Below are 20004 nucleotides of genomic sequence, written 5' to 3' on the forward strand. Positions count from 1 at the left end.
TATTGATAGTGAAAATTCTGGCATTTCCAATTAAACGCGTAGTTTTGATAGTGACATTAACATCAGTAAACAAAATAAAATCTGTATGACTATTGCTGTAAATTCCAGAAAAAGGGCAGTGAATGTAGTGTAATAATTCACAACTCAAACATGCTGATTATCAGTCTTTTCACCAATTTCCATTACATCTACACACTTGTTAGATGGATATAGTCATACACATGGATACAGTAGCAAGAGCACTACAATAAAATCAAGACCTTTATTTTGAAAAATAAAGCTACTCGCCTCAATTTACAGTATAAAACAATTTATTTGCAAGACTGCAAAAAAAAAAAGAAACTTGTTAGCCAGCCAACAATATTTTAACACTGGTATTTTCAAAGGTTGTCTAATGAGACTTACTGAGGGAGTCAACTGTGTAAAAAACCTGATCAAGTTGTTCAGTATCCTTTATGCAATTTAAAAAAGCTGCCGCATCCCTTTTGAACTGGATAAAACCAGTCATATCCAGCTAACTCCGCTACTAATCATATGTTCAACATGATGCAGATTGAAGACACTTGTCAAATGTGACAAAAAGGCAGCTGGTTGGATGTCTGATCAATGCTCACGTTGTACAACATGATTAGGCAAATATCTTTACACAAAGTAGGTGGATGGCTTTCAAACATTAGTGTATGCAACCTTACAAAAGGGATGCGATTATATACACAAAAGTTAAACTTCCTATCCCATCGAGCAAAGAAGGGGACACTTTAAAGCTTGAAAAAAGTTGATGTTTTTCTGGTGTTCAAGCTTTTACAAAAGTAACATTTTCCTAAACTATAATACAACCAGTAACTACATTATCTGAAGAAGCACACTGCAAATTCAGTTCAGCCTAGATGAAAGCATGGCTTGTTCATTCAGACTCATTACATGAGATTATTTAACATGCAGAGTTTGACTGTTCGCAGTGTCAGACAAATAGCACGCAGCACCTATAATAAAACTACATGTGCTCTGCTGTTGCCCTTGTGCATATTTAGTAGGGCCGGGACCATACCAGTATCGCGATACTCGTATTGTGGCAAGGAAACAAAACCCTAATGTTGGAAACAAACATTATGGTGTCATCCAGAGTCACATGTATTTACTTTCCAAGCTATAGGACACAATATTTTACATACAGTAGATGTTTTAAGTAACAAAGAGTTGTCTGCTTCATGTTGTCATTTTTGCCATGGGAAAAAAAGAAAAAAAATAGTGCGATACTGATACCTTCACAGTCCTAATATTTAGTGGGTGAACAAGCCCTTCTTTCATCAATTAAGTTTTCCTATTTACAGTACAAACAGGGCAGTTGAATCCTCTGTACAGAGGTAGTTAACCAGTGGTGTAAAGTACTTGAGTAAGAATACTTTAAAGTACTACTTAAGTAGATTTTTTGCTTATCTGTACTTGACAACTTTTCCTTCACTACATTCCTAAATAAAATAATGTACTTTTTTTACTCCACACATTTTCCCTTACACCCAAAACTACTTCTTACATTTTGAATGCTTTGCAGGACAGGAAAATGGTCCAATTCACACACTTATCAAGAGAACATTCCTGGTCATCCCTACTGCCGCCGATCTGGCGGAATCACTAAACACAAATGATTCATTTGTAAATTATGTCTTGAGTGTTGGAGTGTGCCCCTGGCTATCCGTAAATAAATAAAAATACAAGAATATGGTGCCGTATGGCTTGGAATTTGAAATGTATACTTTTGATACTTAATTACATGTTATCAATTACATTTACTTTTGATAAATAAGCATATTTAAAACCAAATACTTACTTTTACTCAAGTAGTATTTTACTGGGTGACACTTTTATTTGAGTCATTTTCTAATTAACATATCTTTACTTTTACTCAAGTATGACAATTCAGTACTTTTTTTCACCACTGTAGTTAACCAACCCTTTAAAATAAGTTCTGAAAATAACCACCTTCCTGGAATGCCTGACTTTATGCCAGGGGGTTACGCCTGAAAACATTCTTAAAACCAATCCAAATCAAAAACAGGATTAAAACATGTCTATCCCAGCATAAAGCTGCATTAACCACACAAATGTACATTAGCATCAAGCTCCTCTGAGCCACTTCAAACTTAGACAAAGTGCAAAAGACATAATTACATTTCATTTCAGGATGAAGAGTCCCCTGGGAAATCTCAACATCTTCAGTCATTTAAAATGGCATATTCTTTGGGGATATGGGGGATGGTGACAAGTTAAAATAAAAAAGTCCAAGCAAGTGATTTGAGTTCTCTTTTGATCATCTTCTCCTGTAGCAGTTCTGGGAGATATGCTGCTTTAAGGCTGGAATATCATTGGACCATTGAGTTGACCTTACCATCACTTCCATTGGCAGCTTCCTGGTGTAACCCCACATACAGTAAGTAGCAGGTCAGTCTTCATAGTGACAGGTCAGGACCGGCCTCGACCTCTTTTCCCTGCTAGTCAGGTAACAAAAGGATGCAATTAGAAGATAGACCACAACAGAAGACCACATAACATCTACACCACATAACATCTACACACATGTAACTACAGAAAATGGGCTACTGCACATTAAAGACAAACTCTTGTAAGCATTCATCGACTTCCACACCTTTCAACGTCACATGCAACAAGTCTATGCCTTTAGGAAAAGGTCAAGCAGAACAGTGGCTTTGCTGTGTTCTTTAAAAGGAGACAAGTTAAGTAGTTGGGATGTGGAAAGATTAGGGGTTATGGCCAAACTACAAGCTCTACAGACAGTCCATGCATGACAATTATTTCCCACCATTACTCAATTAGGAATTTGAGAAACATGCAAGATCAGTGTTAAGGCTACCAATGACTATATAGATCTTTCTGAGACACAAAAAGCTTCACAAATTGTGCTTTCTTAATAGCTGAAGGGACAGATTTGAAGTGGCCACCAGAGAAAGATTTCACACTTGTTTTCAGTGCATGTCTTTAATGAAAATCCATTTAAATTTGGGCTACAAAAAAAAAGTGAAATCAAATTCAATGTTTGAGATATGGCGTTTCATTTATTTATTTTTTTATGCTCTGATGGGGTATGTCTCTACACATACGTAACACTTGAATTGTGGAAAGATGCCGACTGCTGAACTAGGTGATAAATTTGATGGCATGCAAAAGTGACGTTGCAGCATGTGGCTAACATAGGCAAACCTTTAGTCCTTCTCTTCCACAAGGAGCCTTAAATTTGAAGGCAATTTAAAGAGAGAATTTGCCGAAACATGAATTTGCAACACAATTTGAAGTTTTGTACACTTGTGTGTGTATGTTTATTAAAGCAGACAAACAGCAAAGAATACAAGCCAAAATGTAAAGGCAAAAAAAAATTGGACTAGTCCCCCCCCCCCCTTTTTTTTTTTTTTACAAGACAAGCTATTTCCTAGAATTACCTTGTGTAACATACAAATTGTAATTTCATTTGTTTTAAAAAGCGAGGCTACATATTTAAGAGACATAAGCGTTGTTGCTGTTAGCTACTTAAGACATGGAGATCAGAATTGCTAAAAACATACATAATACTACTATAGCCAAATAGAGAGCTGGAGCACATGATTGCAAATTTAAAATGTCAAAACATTATGGAAATCACAATCAATATTTTTTTTTAAATGTACCAGTTCGCCAGAAGCAGGTGGGATTGTATCTACGGTTAAAATCCAAGCGGATTATTAAAATATATACAAGACAAAACTTGCCAGATGTTACCAAATTGGAAAAAAATGGAGGCGACCGTATGGATTTACGACTATTCAGATCAAGCCTCTAAAAAAAAGGATTTGAAATCATAGCCCTAAAATTCTACTTCCACTGTTGCCCAAAAGAATCCTGATAAAACTCCTGGTTGTCAGATTTGTAACCATAGTTACCAGAACGATCACCACCTTGGAGCGGTTGCTGAGCAATGGGTTGAGAGCCCCAGTTCTGATTATTGGTCTGGCGCCGCTTGGAATCTGGCTGGTTGTACCCATCAGCTTTGCGCTTTCCTCCTACATTTCCACCGCGGCCACCCCTTGCACCACGTACCCCGCCGCGGCCTCTCTGCTGCACACCTCCTCTGGCACCTCGTACACCTCCTCTGCTTGATCCTGGACCGCCACGCGGTGAGAAGCCACCTCTGCCCCTGAAAGTGCCTGCACCGCCTCGGCCTCTGGCTGGAGATGGCCCCCAGGCACTTCTGCCCCCTCTTCCTCTAGCGGGAGCCTGATAGTCATCATAGCCGTAGTAGGGGTCCTCGTATCCGTCACGGTAATTGTGGTAGTCATAACCATAATAATCGTAGTAATCCTCGTAGCCATAATAGTCAGGGGGGTAAGCATACCCTCCCCTAGCACCACCTCTACCCCTACCGCCTCTTGTGGGAGGGGGCAACTGAGGGGGGCCGTAGTTGTAATAATAATCATCATACCTATGTGGGAAAAACAAGCACAACCATGCAAAAATGTTCAAGGCACTATACACATATGGACTGATTACTGTTCTTACGGGATTAGAACTTAGAATTGGTCATGCAACCATTTCAATTTGGCCTTTGAAAAGTGGAGTTTTTTGTAAAGAGGTGTAACATTTGGGAAGACTTCTTACATGTTTGTTTTGGCTGCTTGTCTCTGAGCTTTGCGTTCTTTCCTCTTCTGATCAGGGGGCTTTGCAAAGACTATGTCAATGTGCTCTCCCTCTAGATCTTTGCCATTCATTTCAGCCAATGCCTGTGGAGATGGTGGCAAACTACAGTCATCATACAATTACACACCTATGCACCGTCATGTACTTACAGCAGTGTATTCTCATTATATCGTCGCTTAACGGCAGTACCTTGACTGCACTGTCCCTCTCATCAAAGTGAATGAACGCGTAATCTTTCAGCTTTTTCACTCGTTCCAGTCTACCAAACTGGCCGAAGGATTTTTCCAGTATTTCTTCCGTAACACTGTTCGCAAGGTTTCGGACAAACAAAACTTTGACCTGTGGATTGAAATGCATGAAAGGAAACGTGTTATGAATTTCAAGTACATGGTTTCCACAAAGACATCAGTGTGATCACCCAGTTAAAGACTAGCTGTTGCATTTTGTTAAATGCAAGACTTGAGGTTGATCAATTTTCAACTGCAAGCCTATGAAGCAAGACGTCAGGTAGGAAACCAATCAATGTACATCCCCTGACCTTCAACAGAGGGATTTTTATACCCGAGATAAAGTTAAATTGGCAACATTCAGAAACCCCGGCGTCGTCCCAAATGACACCCAATGGCCCCTAGTCAAAAGTAGTGCACTATATAGGGAATAGGGTATCATTAGGGATACACACTCATTTATCCAGTGTTTCATCACTTTGTAATAATCAGATCACCTACCTTGGCCATGACCTCTGAATCAGGTTCCTCTATGGGGTCTGCCCACTCCACAGTAACCGCGTTTCCCCAGACTTTCACCTTGCCACTCATCAGCCTGCGTCTGGCCTGAGCAGCAGTTTTGTGGTCCTCGTATTCCAAAAAGCAAAAACCTCTGTTCTTCTTTTTGTCATCCGGCTGATGGTACAGTATGACATCATTAAGACCCTCTGTTGGTAAAAGAAAGAGTCAGTTCAGGTTTGAAATGCATTAAAGATCACATTCTCATAGCTAAAGCAAATCTGCTCTTGATGTAGTTAGCTACAACCAGAAGACATGTCCTTAACGTAATAAAATGAAGAGCCCTAATCTCACCCATCAGCAAAGATGTTTCTTACCTGTGACTTTAGCAAACTCCTCCACCATCTGCTCTTTCGTTTTACTCTTGGGGATGGAGCCGACGAACAGCCTGTTATTGGCAACAGATATACACACTCCAATGTGCTTGCCAGGGCGTATTTCATGATTATTACACTACGGAAAGAGAGGAACTCGTCAACCAGGGTGACAAGCATAAATATGAAACCACCATGGCACAGAAAGTTCATATTTTCAAATTGATTAAACCGATGAAGCCTGAAAACAAAATGAGGAATACCATAGAGCAGGGTTCTCCAACCTTTTCTAGCATGAGCTACTTAAAAAAAAAAAAAAGGCACATTTTCCTCCCTCCCCTGCAACTCTTCCCCAGGTCCTTACTGTACAAGAGAAAGTAGTGCACTGTGTTTTTGGTAAATATACCAGGTAAAATAATGAAAGGATTTCTCTCTCCAAATTATGTTGTATATTTCCCAAAACTATCTTCTCAATTTTATTTTTCCTGGTTTTAGATTTGTTTTGAAATCAAAAATACAATTGTTCAAAGAAAAACAACGAAATTGGATGTTCTGAGTCCATGACAATGCTTAAATCCCACCTGAAGACCATTTTTTATAAGTTTGGAAGAAAATGAAGACATAATTGTGCATCTGGCAGGTGAGGAATGTGCCATCTGATGTGCTGGTCTGGCGATGGTTCTGTACTGCTGCTGCTCAAATTTCATGGCAATGTTTGCAGGTAACAAATAATAGATACAAATAATATACTTCTGCCAGGTTAGCCTACTTTGCAGTTAACATTTAATTGAGTCGGCTTTGGGGAAAGCATTTCTGTCAACCCACAAGACTTATCACGTCAACTAGCTACACACAGAGCGATAGAAACACGTGCACCACACAGACAGGGGCAACATTGCTGCAAATTAACTGGCAGATATTGTGTTAGATTTAGCTTTTTAAGCCAATAGTGGCTAACCAGGGGTTGAGATAATGTCAATGTTGGGTTGATTAGATGGTAGCGGATACTGGTGAGATTTGTTTATCACAGTTTGCAGTGGAACATATGGTAACTGCATGTACTTTCAGAATTGTTTGGCGAGCTACTCATATGTGGGCTGCGAGTTACTGGTAGCTCGCGATCGACCTGTTGGAGATCCCTGCTGTAGAGGATGCAATAACTGGAGTGTCAAGGTTAGGGTTGCAAAATTCCCTGGTATTCCTGAAATCCCAGTTGCAGGATTCCCGGAATCAGGAGCAAATAATTATGAAATTCGGAATCCTACAGTGAGGATTTCTGGAAAAACAGGGAATTTATTGAAAGTTCCTGGAATTTTGCAACCCTCGTCAAGGCATGAAGACACACTCACCAGGTTTACTGCCTCTGAGGCAGCCTCTTTAGTGCAGAAAGTGACAAAGGCGTACCCCCTGTTCAGGCCACTAAGAGGGTCCATCATTAGACGTAGATCCCAGATAGGTCCCGCCTTCTCAAAGAGCGGCACCAGCTCGTCCTCAAACAAGTCTCGAGGAATTTTCCCAACAAATATCTGGAAAGGGAGGGAACATGACATGAAGAAACATCTGCGAAAGTGCTCGGTTCTGGAAATGTATACACAAAATATTTATGGAACTCAAAAGGCACAAGATAGGTTATTTTTTTATTATTACACTTTAGTCTTTTAAGTTTCAGCCCAGTCAGATCTTAGCAGTAAGCTCTCAGTCTCTCCAGAACTACAAATGTCATCATTAGGACAAACAGCGATTTGTAGATGTTTGATGGTCTCATTCATGTGCGTTTGTTCACTGAAAGGTAAAGACCTTACCTCTGTTCCAATAGTGGGTTGAGCACCTGAATACACAGACTCTGGAGGGGGGCCTCCATACTTGCGCTGACCCGTTGTCACATCAAGTGTATAGCTGGTTCTATCAAGCAGAGCCTAACATAATCAAAATAAATAGATTAAATGTTGCAACTACACAAAAACAATGCTTGATTGTCACAAATAACCAAAATATTAAGCTATGCAAAGAGAAATCTATGATCACAGCCTAAATCGACAGACTTTTGGAACCTTGGTATAATACTCTGACAATCTAAGTGGAGTCTAGATCAAGTCTGCCAAGAAATGCCCAACTATTACAATATGCCAAGGCAGTGGGAAGAGATTGGAACAGATATATTTAATTTCTACTAAGAACATGGACAGTAAACTTCCTGGTGTTGACATACCTTTATTTTTGCCTCATCTGGTCCCTTTGTGGAATCTGAAACTTTGGTCCCTTGCTTCTCCCTCTGTCTGTAAGTCTTCATTACTCCACAGAGAAATGCACTTTTGTTCTGCATGGGAAAATTTGAGCTTTTAGGTCCTCCCAGCATTTCACTAAATCAGAAAATCGTCCTCAACCAAGAGTAATACCGCCCCACTTACTTGCACATGTGACAGATCACTTTCCTTAAACTGAAGCAGGACTTGCAGAGCACCTTCTTCATTAAATTCTTTCAACGCTTCAATAGCCCTTTCATCTAGGTCACTGTGTGCTACCAGTCCTGTAGACGAGAGACATTCCAAATATAACCATTTTGTTCACCAATGATATCACAATAAGACATGGCATTATGTCCAATCAGATCTTAGCGGTAAAACATCACAGCAATGTTGAGTTGCTCCAGGATTTGAGTAATAGATATCATGTGGACAATCAACACATAAAGTAGTCAATATTGCTAGAAAAAGTTGGGTTAGTTGTGAAAACATGAACAAGGATAAGAGAAACATAAGGAAATTAACAAACATGCAGCTTATCGAAAGATGTGAAGAATATCTCACTATCTGCACACACAAGCAATTATCACACTGTTAAACCCAGGTCAGTCAGCTGTACTTGTACAAGTAAATACAGATGTCTTAAGAGCCCTGTTATGCTTTTCTTTATATTATAATTAGCATGTCCACATTGTGCTTCTGGGGGACATCACTTGTCCCAGTCCAGGCAGCTGGTGCCATTGTTCCTGCATATGCCATGGCCTCAGATTCCCCCTGAGACCATATCAAGACAACCCTCCCCCATCCACTCCAGTTTCTCAGTTTCAAAATGTATACTAATCTACAATAGGATTCCATCCATATTAACCAATAGCTTCTCTACTCTGTCCAGACACAACTCATTAAAATTCCCACTCAGAAATACCGTTTTTTGGTATGGTGAGGATAGCTTTGTTTGTACCCATTTTGTAAAGAAATCAGACAAAGTTGCTGTGGTAAATACAAACGGCTAACAGATAGAACTAAAAAGGCAGACCATTACGGTAGTTTCGCTCACCTGCTACGTAAATGTCATCTAATTTTTCAGCAATTTTCTGTGGTAAACCAGCGTCTAATAAAGTCTGGAAATGGTCTGAATGTTTAACTTCTGCTGCAGTTGTGTCCACTGTAGTTGTGTCCATTGGTTCTTCTGTACCATTTCCATTTACTTGATCAGTCACCATGTCTCCAGACATCTGTGTAATGCAATGAGTCAAAGAAATTAGACAGGAAAATGTAGTATAGCAACAAGCCTTTTATGATCATGCTAATCATTAAACTCCTGCAACGAAGAAAAAAATGTTTTACGATGGTCTTGTTTTAGCAAGCAAACAGTGCCTTAAGTCCAGAGGTACCCGACTTTATACTGAACTTCGGAAATTAATATAACCGTTAAATATAACTAACGATGCGTTTTTGGACTCATTTAGAAACCAGCAAACTAGCGTTACATGTGTTTTGTGCGCACTGACGGCACTGCTGTAGTAGGCTTGTTTAGCAATGCATTGTAAAGTAGCTAGTAAACTAATACCACAGATATAACTAAACCTCATTGTTCTACAAATAACGTATTTGCTAATACATTAGCTAATGTTAATCCCTTCTTCAGGAATTTGTCTGAAATATTTGCCACCGGTTCGCTAGTAACATTAGTGAAACTAACATAGTTAGCTAGTCCGTGGACCCGGCCTGGTGTCCAGACGCCAAATAACTAGCTAGTTAACTTAGCTGTCTAGCTAACGACATTTGCTCTGGAATCCATTTTCAAAATGCCGGGTAGGAGTAGCTAGCTTGCTAGTTAGCTAACGTTAACCACGTTACACATTGTTTGAAAACACTGCAAGAACAAACATCTACACCTATCCCTAGCTTGACCAGTTGGCACATCATGCAAATATTTACCATTTGATAGTTCACTAAGGTGCACCGTGCTGATTTTGTCTGATTTCAGGGTCTTACAAAAAAAAAGAAAAAAAAAAATCTACGATTCCCGGCGTAGGTCGGATTTTCACTCCTGTCCCGATGATGTAAAATGGCGGCTAGTTGACGCCGCGAGTGCTTCTACATCTATGGGGTTTCTGCAGCTGCAAACCACGGGCTGGTGCATTTTGACGATGTAGAGTAGACTCGAAAAGGAAGAAAGAGGGCCAACTCGGTAGAAAATCTGTCTCCCTCCAGCAGATGGCGATTTGTCGTTCTTTCGCCAACCAAAGCGAGGAGTTTTTGTATGGTGTCGAAATTGGTCAACAAGCAAATGAATGGCTTATTTGATCGAATATACGTTTTGTAATGCCTGTGTTCTTACGCGTGTACTGATATACACTATATATGCAAAAGTATGTGGACACCCCTTCAAATTAGTGGATTCTGCTTTTTCAATCATACCCATTGATGATAGGCATATAAAATCGAGCACATAGCCATGCAATCTCCATAGACAAACACTGACAGTAGAATGGCCTTACTGAAGAGCTCAGTGACTTTCAACGTGGTACTGTCATAGGATGCCACCTTTCCAACAAGTCAGTTGGTCAAATTTCTGCTCTGTCAAATGTAAGTGCTGTTATTGTTAAGTGAAAACATTTAGGAGCAACAACGGCTCAGCCACGAAGTGGTAGGCCACACAAGCTCACAGAACGTGTAAAAATGGTCTGTTCTCGGTTGCAACAGTCACTACAGAGTTCCAAAGTGCCTCTGGAAGCAACGTCAGCACAATAACGGTTTGTAGGGAAATGCATGAAATGGGTTTCCATGGCCGAACAGCTGCACAAGCCTAAGATTGCCATGCGCAATGCCAAGCGAAGGCTTGGGAGGTGTAAAGTTCGCCACCATTGTACTGTGGAGCATTGGAAACATGTTCTCTGGAATGATGAATCATGCTTCACCACCTGGGTTTGGCAGATGCCAGAAGAACACTACCTGCCCCAAACATAGTGCCAACTGTAAAGTTTGGAGAAGGAACAATGGTCTGGGGCTGTTTTTCATGGTTTGGGCTAGGCCCCTTAGTTCCAGTGATGGAAAATTTTAACGCTACAGCATACAATGACATTCTAGACAATTCTGTGCTTCCAACTTGGTGGCAACAGTTTGGGGAAGGCCCTTTCCTGTTTCAGAATGACAATGCCCCTGTGCACAAAAGCGAGGTCCATACAGAAAGGGTTTGTCAAGATCGGTGTGGAAGAACTTGACTGGCCTGCACAGAGCCCTGACGTCAACCCCAACGAAGACCTTTGGGATGAATTGGAACACAGACTACGATCCAGGCCTAATTACCCAACATCAGTGCCCGACCTACTAATGCTCTTGTGGCTGAATGGAAGTAAGTCCCCGCAGCAATGTTCCAACATCTAGTGGAAAGCCTTCCCAGAAGAGTGGATGCTGTTATAGCATCAATGGGGGTACCAACTCCATATTAATGCCCATGATTTTGGAATGAAATGTTCGACGAGCAGGTGTCCACATACTTTTGGTCATGTAGTGTAAGTAGAATACGTAACATCCCGGCAACTTTGAGAAAAAACACGTTATATCAGAGTTGTCGCGAGGTGTTAAATGAGATGTATCCACCAATCCAAAGAAAGGTTAGGCGGGAGCTAGATGGCTCGCTGTGCTGTTTTGTGGACGTCCCCATACTGTTAGGACGGGGAGCCATCTTGTCAGTATATCCATAATATTTTATACCAGCCTACTGGTAGCCCAATAATGGACCAAATGAGGCTGACGTTACTTCCTATAGTCCAAGGACCTTACACGTTATGAATGTTTGAAGGCGAATTGGCTCTGGATGAAAAAACAGCCATATACTCAACCTAAACGTGAATCGATTCTCAATTGCGGTACGGTTCTAGAACCATAAATCGCTCTACTTTCATATCACATGAAAATAATTCCACAAATGACAAATATACGTACTGTACACAGTTAACAGTTGCAGCCAACAGTATTGTTCAGTGACAACACGTCTTCCGTTTACACAGGTTTTCGGAGACGTTTTCCGTAAGCACCGTGGGAACCCTAACCCTATATAAAGTGAATACATTTAACATAGTTTTTTGACAATTATTTATCGCTGATAAAGATATGTCCTTCCAAAACCTTACTGCAAGTGATGTGTGTTCTGACCAAGTGTTGGGGCTCTTAAGGTTAACTCCCCATACAGAAGACGCCTTGTCCAATGATTTATGTGTAATGTAATGGAACTGATCAAGCGCTAGGGCTACTAAGTGCTTTAGATACACAACAGAAGCAGTGGCCTTGTGACATTGTCCAGAACAAACAGGGAGACATTTTTATAAAGGTGTTAGATATTTCAGGCATCATATGCCATCTTCATCCCTTTGTCATGTCCTATAAATTAGTTCTCCCAAGAAAAGGTATAAGGGCATTATCAAATGTAATTTTATCGGTCACATACATATGTTTAGCAGATGTTGTTGCGGGTGTAGCGAAATGCTTGTATGGACCCAAATAAAAGTGCAGGTGGACATGAAATCTTTAGAACAGCCAGGCAAATAATCATTTTAAAAGCAATATTTTCCACAGTATTTTATGCATCATTTCATGAAGAAATGTATATTATTCTGGATGACGACCATAATTAGTTATTACATTTTGCAGCGCTAGGACTGATCTTTAGCAGTCATTTCTATGAATGTGTTTCAAGTTTATGAATCAGGCTGTGGTTCAGATTAATCGGATTCAGATGAGTCATAAGATTCAGATGTAATAAATCAGATGATGAATCAGATGGAGATTCGGTTATGTTAGTCGAGTAAGGCGAAGAGTCCAGCAAAGCCAACAATGTATCCAATTCGGAACCCGAAACACTTTCGGACTCTGTCCCAGATAAAGAGATCCTGGCCCTTGATGGGGACTGTCTTCTGCTCGATGGTGGTTGGCTTGTGGTCCTCTAGGCTTCCGACAGCCAGTGCAGTTCTAGAAGCACGTTCAGGTGCATCCTCCTCTACAATTTGCACCAGTCTTTCAAGATAAATACCTAGTAAATTACCAGTATGCCACTTTCAACCCTTCAGGGCATCAATTCCATTTTACCAGCAGTTAAGGTACACAATTTGAGAAACACGTTGGTGTTTTCCCAAACACAATCTTAATTGAAAGTGTTTTATAGTCCGGGATTAGAATTAATCTATGTCCAGAAAACCAGTCCTTAAAATTGGAAGCTAATAAAGCGAAGATTGATTTATTTTAAATTGGAAGCTGCGGTGAAAAACAGACCAACATCAACAGGTTGTTCCTGATGCAGGTCTTGTGTGTGACTTCAGTCACACACACCTCCGCATGCCACTGCTCAGGTATTGGACCTGACCACAACAAATTTGGGAGGGAGGGCCCAAAATTTGCATTGCTTCAGTTGTGTTACAGTACAAGGAAAAAAATACATTGCAAAGAGTCAGAGGCTCCATTTCCATTTGTCTCATCTCAACGGTCCCTCCACTCAGACCTTTTCCTATGGCTTTTGAGGATTGGACATATTGAGTAAAGATTAATTGAGAATGGGACAAAGGTATTACCTTTGTTACATCTTTCCTCTAGCTCCATGGGCCAGGGCAACTCTTTGAACCCACCATCACGTCGTTCCTGCACTTCATGACCACTTGCTCCAAGTGCAACTCCGTCTCCAAAGTTAATTATTTAACTAGGCAAGTCAGTTAAGAACAGATTCTTATTTACAATGACGACCAACCAAAAGGCCTCCAGCGGGGACTGGGGCTGGGATTAAAAATAAAAATAAATTAAATAAAAATATAGGACAACACACATCACGACGAGACAACACAACACTACATAAAGAGAGACCTAAGACGACGACATAGCATGGCAGCAACACATGACAACACAGCATGGTAGCAACACAACATGGTAGCAGCACAAAACAGGGTACAAACATTATTGGGCACAGACAACAGCACGAAGGGCAAGAAGGTAGAGACAAATATACATCACACCAAGCAGCCACAACTGTCAGTAAGAGTGTCCATGATTGAGTCTTTGAATGAAGAGATTGAGATAAAACTGTCCAGTTTGAGTGTTTGTTGCAGCTCGTTCCAGTCACTAATGGTAAGGTCCTCAGTGGAGGTGATAGGACAAATGCACCCATCACATATAATAGGCTGTCTTGTGGATCTCCATGTTGTGGTCAGTAAGCCATGCTGTGGGAAACTTTCACCCGTTTAACATGTTTTGATTGATAAGGTCCATGTTGAGAAAGCCATATGCAAAGTATTTTACACCTAACGTTACTCAAATAAAGTTGAGTCAGACCTTACCTCAACAGAACGATCGTAATCCGTTCTCTCAAATGACAAAATTACTTAAATTAGGACAAATTCATTTGAGCACAGGGCGGCACACAATTGGCCCAGCGTCGTACGTGTAGGGTTTGGCCGGGGTAGGCCGTCATTGTAAAGAATTTGTTCTTAACTGACTTGCCAAGTGACCTTTTTTTTTTTAAATAGCTGCTGTCATACAACTAAGAAATTGAACATGCAGCTTTTCTTAGAAAATATTTAATCTTTAGAGAATTGATATTTACAGAATAAATATTTAACAATGACACACTGATATTGTGATTATGAGATCTGACATTATGACGCTTTAGATTCCACATGCCATTATTCACACCCAAATGAGTTGGGACAAAAGCCTATGCAGTGAAACAAAAATGAAAGACCGAATGCATTTAAATGATCTTTATTAAATTCAAACATCCAGTTACTGCACAAATCAATACAGTCAATATAACAAACTTTGTCCTAGGATAGCACAGTTCTAATTTAGAGCTTTGTAAATGAAAAGGCAATAATGCGTTCTCCACATTGCTAGTGATGGCCAGCTCCATTGTATGATAAAGATCACAATGACCCTTGCGAAGACAGTCACTAGGAATTTAAAAAATGAAAGAAAACACCTTGTTACAACCTTTATAAAGCTATTCTCCCCAAAATCCTGTTAACACATTTGGTTGCAAATTGCATTTCAGAAGTCAGGTCTGACAGTGTTGTCAATCATGTTCGGGATAGTGTCATCCTAAATACAATCTTGCAACAACTTCACAAAATGCATTCTTACAAGTGTAACACTGTGTCCTTTTCTGGTCTGCTGTCCCCCAACCTCTGAAGCTCAGGCGTTGCTAGTCAACGAGACAATTTGGAAGGATATAGTCACGACTAGCAGTGCCCTGAAAGACAACCAGGAAAATAATTTAACAATAAACCCTTTTGCATGTTAACATGTGACATCAGAAATCTGCAAATTGGGGACTCCTGAGTGGCGCAGCAGCCTAAGGAGTCACTACAGACAGGGGTTCGATCCCAGACTGTGTCACAACTGGCCATGACCGGGAGTCCCAAAAGGCTGTGCACAAAGGGCCCAATATCGTCCGGGTTAGGGGAGGGTTTGGCCGGGGGAGCTTTACTTGGCTCATCGTGCTCTAGCAACTCCTTGTGGTGGGCCTGGTGCCTGCAGGCTGACTACGTCATCAGTTGAACGGTATTTCCTCCGACACATTGGTGCGGCTAGCATACGGGTTAAGCAGGCGGATGTTAAGAAGTGCGGTTTGGGAAGGACGCATGACTCGACCTTCGCATGTCCCGAGGGAATTGCAGTGTAATTGGATATCACGAAATTGGGGCGAAAAGGGGGTAAAAAATGTATAATAATAATGACAAAAAAATAAGTCAGATCCGATGGGGTTGTCAGGCTTACACAAACCTAGAAGATACTTAGTTGTTAGCTACAGTCTGTATTTTTCCCATCCATGTCTGGTCTGAAGTTACCTGAAAGACAGTATGGTAAAAAAATATTACCATTAACTTTATTTTGCATGGATGTTCAAATGTATCATGATCAATTATGCTAATTGTATTTCAGAAGTCAGATCCGATAGGGTTGTCAATCTTACAGGAATCAGGTTCGGGATAGGTTCATGCTTAATACAATCTTGCAACGAGTTTGCACAAAACTAGCAGATACTTACAGTTGTTAGCTACAGTCTGTACTTTTCCCATCCATGTCTGGTCTGAAGTTACCTGAAAGACAGTATGGTAAAAAAATATTACCATTAACTTTATTTTGCATGGATGTTCAAATGTATCATGATCAATTATGCTAATTGTATTTCAGAAGTCAGATCCGATAGGGTTGTCAATCTTACAGGAATCAGGTTCGGAATAATGTCATCCTTAATACAATCTTGCAACGAGTTTGCACAAAACTAGCAGATACTTACAGTTAGCAACAAGATGTACTTTTCCCATCCATTCTGGTCTGCAGTTGCCTGAAAGACAGTACAGTCAAAATATTAACATGAAGTTTGTGCATGTATGTTCAAATGTATCATGATCAATTATGCTAATTGTATTTCAGAAGTCAGATCCGATAGGGTTGTCAATCTTACAGGAATCAGGTTCGGAATAATGTCATCCTTAATACAATCTTGCAACGAGTTTGCATAAAACTAGCAGATACTTACAGTTAGCAACAAGATGTACTTTTCCCATCCATGTCTTGTCTGAAGTCACCTGAAAGACAGTATGGTAAAAAAAATATTAACATGAAGTTTGTGCATGCATGTTCAAATGTATCATGATCAATTATGCTAATTGTATTTCAGAAGTCAGATCCGACAGGGTTGTCAATCTTACAGGAATCAGGTTCGGAATAATGTCATCCTTAATACAATCTTTGAAAAAACTAGGAGTAGACAACAGATTCTTACAGGAAGCCATGTTCTGGTGTAGAGGATTCCATTTCTGGTCTGCATATCTGAAAAACGGTAAGGTGAACAGTTTCACATTACCCTAGTGCATGTTCAACTGTGGCATCAGAAATTATGCTAATTGTATTTCAGAAGTCAGATCCGACAGGGTTGTCAATCTTACAGGAATCAGGTTCGGGATAGGTTCATGCTTAATACAATCTTGCAACGAGTTTGCACAAAACTAGCAGATACTTACAGTTGTTAGCTACAGTCTGTACTTTTCCCATCCATGTCTGGTCTGAAGTTACCTGAAAGACAGTATTGTAAAAAAAAATTACCATTAACTTTATTTTGCATGGATGTTCAAATGTATCATGATCAATTATGCTAATTGTATTTCAGAAGTCAGATCCGATAGGGTTGTCAATCTTACAGGAATCAGGTTCGGAATAATGTCATCCTTAATACAATCTTGCAACGAGTTTGCACAAAACTAGCAGATACTTACAGTTGTTAGCTACAGTCTGTACTTTTCCCATCCATGTCTGGTCTGAAGTTACCTGAAAGACAGTATGGTAAAAAAATATGACCATTAACTTTATTTTGCATGGATGTTCAAATGTATCATGATCAATTATGCTAATTGTATTTCAGAAGTCAGATCCGATAGGGTTGTCAATCTTACAGGAATCAGGTTCGGAATAATGTCATCCTTAATACAATCTTGCAACGAGTTTGCACAAAACTAGCAGATACTTACAGTTAGCAACAAGATGTACTTTTCCCATCCATTCTGGTCTGCAGTTGCCTGAAAGACAGTACAGTCAAAATATTAACATGAAGTTTGTGCATGCATGTTCAAATGTATCATGATCAATTATGCTAATTGTATTTCAGAAGTCAGATCCGACAGGGTTGTCAATCTTACAGGAATCAGGTTCGGGATAGGTTCATGCTTAATACAATCTTGCAACGAGTTTGCTCAAAAATAGCAGATACTTACAGTTGTTAGCTACAGTCTGTATTTTTCCCATCCATGTCTGGTCTGAAGTTACCTGAAAGACAGTATTGTAAAAAAAAATTACCATTAACTTTATTTTGCATGGATGTTCAAATGTATCATGATCAATTATGCTAATTGTATTTCAGAAGTCAGATCCGACAGGGTTGTCAATCTTACAGGAATCAGGTTCGGAATAATGTCATCCTAAAAAATCTTGCAACGAGTTTGCACAAAACTAGCAGATACTTACAGTTGTTAGCTACAGTCTGTACTTTTCCCATCCATGTCTGGTCTGAAGTTACCTGAAAGACAGTATGGTAAAAAAATATTACCATTAACTTTATTTTGCATGGATGTTCAAATGTATCATGATCAATTATGCTAATTGTATTTCAGAAGTCAGATCCGACAGGGTTGTCAATCTTACAGGAATCAGGTTCGGGATAGGTTCATCCTTAATACAATCTTTGCAAAAAACTAGGAGTAGACAACAGATTCTTACAGGAAGCCATGTTCTGGTGTAGAGGATTCCATTTCTGGTCTGCATATCTGAAAAACGGTAAGGTGAACAGTTTCACATTACCCTAGTGCATGTTCAACTGTGGCATCAGAAATTATGCTAATTGTATTTCAGAAGTCAGATCCGACAGGGTTGTCAATCTTACAGGAATCAGGTTCGGGATAGGTTCATGCTTAATACAATCTTGCAACGAGTTTGCACAAAACTAGCAGATACTTACAGTTGTTAGCTACAGTCTGTACTTTTCCCATCCATGTCTTGTCTGAAGTTACCTGAAAGACAGTATGGTAAAAAAAATATTACCATTAACTTTATTTTGCATGGATGTTCAAATGTATCATGATAATTATGCTAATTGTATTTCAGAAGTCAGATCCGATAGGGTTGTCAATCTTACAGGAATCAGGTTCGGAATAATGTCATCCTTAATACAATCTTGCAACGAGTTTGCATAAAACTAGCAGATACTTACAGTTAGCAACAAGATGTACTTTTCCCATCCATGTCTGGTCTTTAGTTACCTGAAAGACAGTATGGTAAAAAAAATATTACCATTAACTTTATTTTGCATGGATGTTCAAATGTATCATGATCAATTATGCTAATTGTATTTCAGAAGTCAGATCCGATAGGGTTGTCAATCTTACAGGAATCAGGTTCGGAATAATGTCATCCTTAATAAAATCTTGCAACGAGTTTGCACAAAACTAGCAGATACTTACAGTTGTTAGCTACAGTCTGTATTTTTCAGATCCATGTCTGGTCTGAAGTTACCTGAAAGACAGTATGGTAAAAAAAATATTACCATTAACTTTATTTTGCATGGATGTTCAAATGTATCATGATCAATTATGCTAATTGTATTTCAGAAGTCAGATCCGATAGGGTTGTCAATCTTACAGGAATCAGGTTCGGAATAATGTCATCCTTAATACAATCTTGCAACGAGTTTGCACAAAACTAGCAGATACTTACAGTTGTTAGCTACAGTCTGTATTTTTCCCATCCATGTCTGAAGTTACCTGAAAGACAGTATGGTAAAAAAAATATTACCATTAACTTTATTTTGCATGGATGTTCAAATGTATCATGATCAATTATGCTAATTGTATTTCAGAAGTCAGATCCGATAGGGTTGTCAATCTTACAGGAATCAGGTTCGGAATAATGTCATCCTTAATAAAATCTTGCAACGAGTTTGCACAAAACTAGCAGATACTTACAGTTGTTAGCTACAGTCTGTACTTTTCCCATCCATGTCTGGTCTGAAGTTACCTGAAAGACAGTATGGTAAAAAAATATTACCATTAACTTTATTTTGCATGGATGTTCAAATGTATCATGATCAATTATGCTAATTGTATTTCAGAAGTCAGATCCGATAGGGTTGTCAATCTTACAGGAATCAGGTTCGGAATAATGTCATCCTTAATACAATCTTGCAACGAGTTTGCACAAAACTAGCAGATACTTACAGTTAGCAACAAGATGTACTTTTCCCATCCATTCTGGTCTGCAGTTGCCTGAAAGACAGTACAGTCAAAATATTAACATGAAGTTTGTGCATGCATGTTCAAATGTATCATGATCAATTATGTTAATTGTATTTCAGAAGTCAGATCCGACAGGGTTGTCAATCTTACAGGAATCAGGTTCGGGATAGGTTCATGCTTAATACAATCTTGCAACGAGTTTGCA

At 39.6% G+C, this 20004-nt stretch overlaps 1 protein-coding gene, 1 long non-coding RNA gene and 17 other non-coding genes across 27 annotated transcripts; all 19 read right to left on the minus strand.

The window, feature by feature from the left end:
* Positions 1-243: 243 nt before the first annotated feature.
* LOC106571276 (heterogeneous nuclear ribonucleoprotein Q) lies at positions 244-10205 on the minus strand. 8 transcript variants are annotated; one of them, XM_014144144.3, is made up of 12 exons: positions 9967-10205; positions 9083-9260; positions 8191-8309; positions 7992-8099; positions 7585-7698; positions 7132-7308; positions 5786-5921; positions 5412-5617; positions 4873-5022; positions 4645-4766; positions 4087-4468; positions 244-2486 (listed from the first exon to the last, which is right to left on the minus strand). In XM_014144144.3, the coding sequence occupies exons 1-12, from the start codon at positions 9967-9969 to the stop codon at positions 2448-2450; spliced, it is 1734 nt and encodes a 577-aa protein (XP_013999619.1). In that variant the 5' UTR covers positions 9970-10205; the 3' UTR covers positions 244-2447. The 8 variants fall into 8 exon arrangements, with proteins under 8 accessions (XP_013999619.1, XP_013999618.1, XP_013999617.1 ...); XM_014144143.3 differs by having other exon boundaries at positions 244-2489; XM_014144142.3 differs by having other exon boundaries at positions 3945-4468.
* Positions 10206-14759: 4554 nt separating this feature from the next.
* Positions 14760-18856, minus strand: LOC106571278 (uncharacterized). 2 transcript variants are annotated; one of them, XR_014380610.1, is made up of 3 exons: positions 18779-18856; positions 18527-18578; positions 14760-15860 (listed from the first exon to the last, which is right to left on the minus strand). It is a non-coding gene; the product is annotated as an uncharacterized LOC106571278 (long non-coding RNA). The 2 variants fall into 2 exon arrangements; XR_014380611.1 differs by lacking the exons at positions 18527-18578; positions 18779-18856 and adding exons at positions 16061-16604; positions 16802-17085.
* On the minus strand, positions 15948-16019 carry LOC123727401 (small nucleolar RNA SNORD50). The gene has a single exon (XR_006759397.1). It is a non-coding gene; the product is annotated as a small nucleolar RNA SNORD50 (small nucleolar RNA).
* LOC123727458 (small nucleolar RNA SNORD50) lies at positions 16200-16271 on the minus strand. Its single transcript, XR_006759454.1, has one exon. It is a non-coding gene; the product is annotated as a small nucleolar RNA SNORD50 (small nucleolar RNA).
* Positions 16443-16514, minus strand: LOC123727459 (small nucleolar RNA SNORD50). Its single transcript, XR_006759455.1, has one exon. It is a non-coding gene; the product is annotated as a small nucleolar RNA SNORD50 (small nucleolar RNA).
* LOC123727461 (small nucleolar RNA SNORD50) lies at positions 16690-16761 on the minus strand. Its single transcript, XR_006759457.2, has one exon. It is a non-coding gene; the product is annotated as a small nucleolar RNA SNORD50 (small nucleolar RNA).
* On the minus strand, positions 16927-16998 carry LOC123727536 (small nucleolar RNA SNORD50). Its single transcript, XR_006759530.2, has one exon. It is a non-coding gene; the product is annotated as a small nucleolar RNA SNORD50 (small nucleolar RNA).
* Positions 17179-17250, minus strand: LOC123727413 (small nucleolar RNA SNORD50). Its single transcript, XR_006759409.2, has one exon. It is a non-coding gene; the product is annotated as a small nucleolar RNA SNORD50 (small nucleolar RNA).
* LOC123727573 (small nucleolar RNA SNORD50) lies at positions 17431-17502 on the minus strand. The gene has a single exon (XR_006759567.2). It is a non-coding gene; the product is annotated as a small nucleolar RNA SNORD50 (small nucleolar RNA).
* On the minus strand, positions 17674-17745 carry LOC123727462 (small nucleolar RNA SNORD50). Its single transcript, XR_006759458.2, has one exon. It is a non-coding gene; the product is annotated as a small nucleolar RNA SNORD50 (small nucleolar RNA).
* LOC123727537 (small nucleolar RNA SNORD50) lies at positions 17926-17997 on the minus strand. The gene has a single exon (XR_006759531.2). It is a non-coding gene; the product is annotated as a small nucleolar RNA SNORD50 (small nucleolar RNA).
* LOC123727540 (small nucleolar RNA SNORD50) lies at positions 18176-18247 on the minus strand. Its single transcript, XR_006759534.2, has one exon. It is a non-coding gene; the product is annotated as a small nucleolar RNA SNORD50 (small nucleolar RNA).
* Positions 18414-18485, minus strand: LOC123727467 (small nucleolar RNA SNORD50). Its single transcript, XR_006759463.2, has one exon. It is a non-coding gene; the product is annotated as a small nucleolar RNA SNORD50 (small nucleolar RNA).
* Positions 18666-18737, minus strand: LOC123727468 (small nucleolar RNA SNORD50). The gene has a single exon (XR_006759464.1). It is a non-coding gene; the product is annotated as a small nucleolar RNA SNORD50 (small nucleolar RNA).
* Positions 18857-18915: 59 nt separating the features above from the next.
* On the minus strand, positions 18916-18987 carry LOC123727469 (small nucleolar RNA SNORD50). The gene has a single exon (XR_006759465.1). It is a non-coding gene; the product is annotated as a small nucleolar RNA SNORD50 (small nucleolar RNA).
* Positions 18988-19168: 181 nt separating this feature from the next.
* LOC123727478 (small nucleolar RNA SNORD50) lies at positions 19169-19240 on the minus strand. The gene has a single exon (XR_006759473.1). It is a non-coding gene; the product is annotated as a small nucleolar RNA SNORD50 (small nucleolar RNA).
* A 176-nt stretch (positions 19241-19416) lies between these two features.
* Positions 19417-19488, minus strand: LOC145860946 (small nucleolar RNA SNORD50). Its single transcript, XR_014380751.1, has one exon. It is a non-coding gene; the product is annotated as a small nucleolar RNA SNORD50 (small nucleolar RNA).
* Positions 19489-19668: 180 nt separating this feature from the next.
* LOC123727474 (small nucleolar RNA SNORD50) lies at positions 19669-19740 on the minus strand. The gene has a single exon (XR_006759469.1). It is a non-coding gene; the product is annotated as a small nucleolar RNA SNORD50 (small nucleolar RNA).
* A 171-nt stretch (positions 19741-19911) lies between these two features.
* Positions 19912-19983, minus strand: LOC123727419 (small nucleolar RNA SNORD50). Its single transcript, XR_006759415.1, has one exon. It is a non-coding gene; the product is annotated as a small nucleolar RNA SNORD50 (small nucleolar RNA).
* Positions 19984-20004: the final 21 nt, after the last annotated feature.

Source organism: Salmo salar, chromosome 15 (genome assembly GCF_965601325.2).
Source record: "Salmo salar chromosome 15, fSalSal1, whole genome shotgun sequence".
Classification (NCBI taxonomy): domain Eukaryota; kingdom Metazoa; phylum Chordata; class Actinopteri; order Salmoniformes; family Salmonidae; genus Salmo; species Salmo salar.

What these genes read in the sequence shown, in the direction of transcription:
- LOC106571276 (XM_014144136.3), bottom strand. An exon ending in GGAGTTTGCTAAAGTCACAG is followed by an intron (nt 5,618 to 5,785) that starts GTAAGAAACATC and finishes TTTTACCAACAG; the next exon opens with AGGGTCTTAATGATGTCATA. An exon ending in AGAGGGACAGTGCAGTCAAG is followed by an intron (nt 4,767 to 4,872) that starts GTACTGCCGTTA and finishes CCATCTCCACAG; the next exon opens with GCATTGGCTGAAATGAATGG.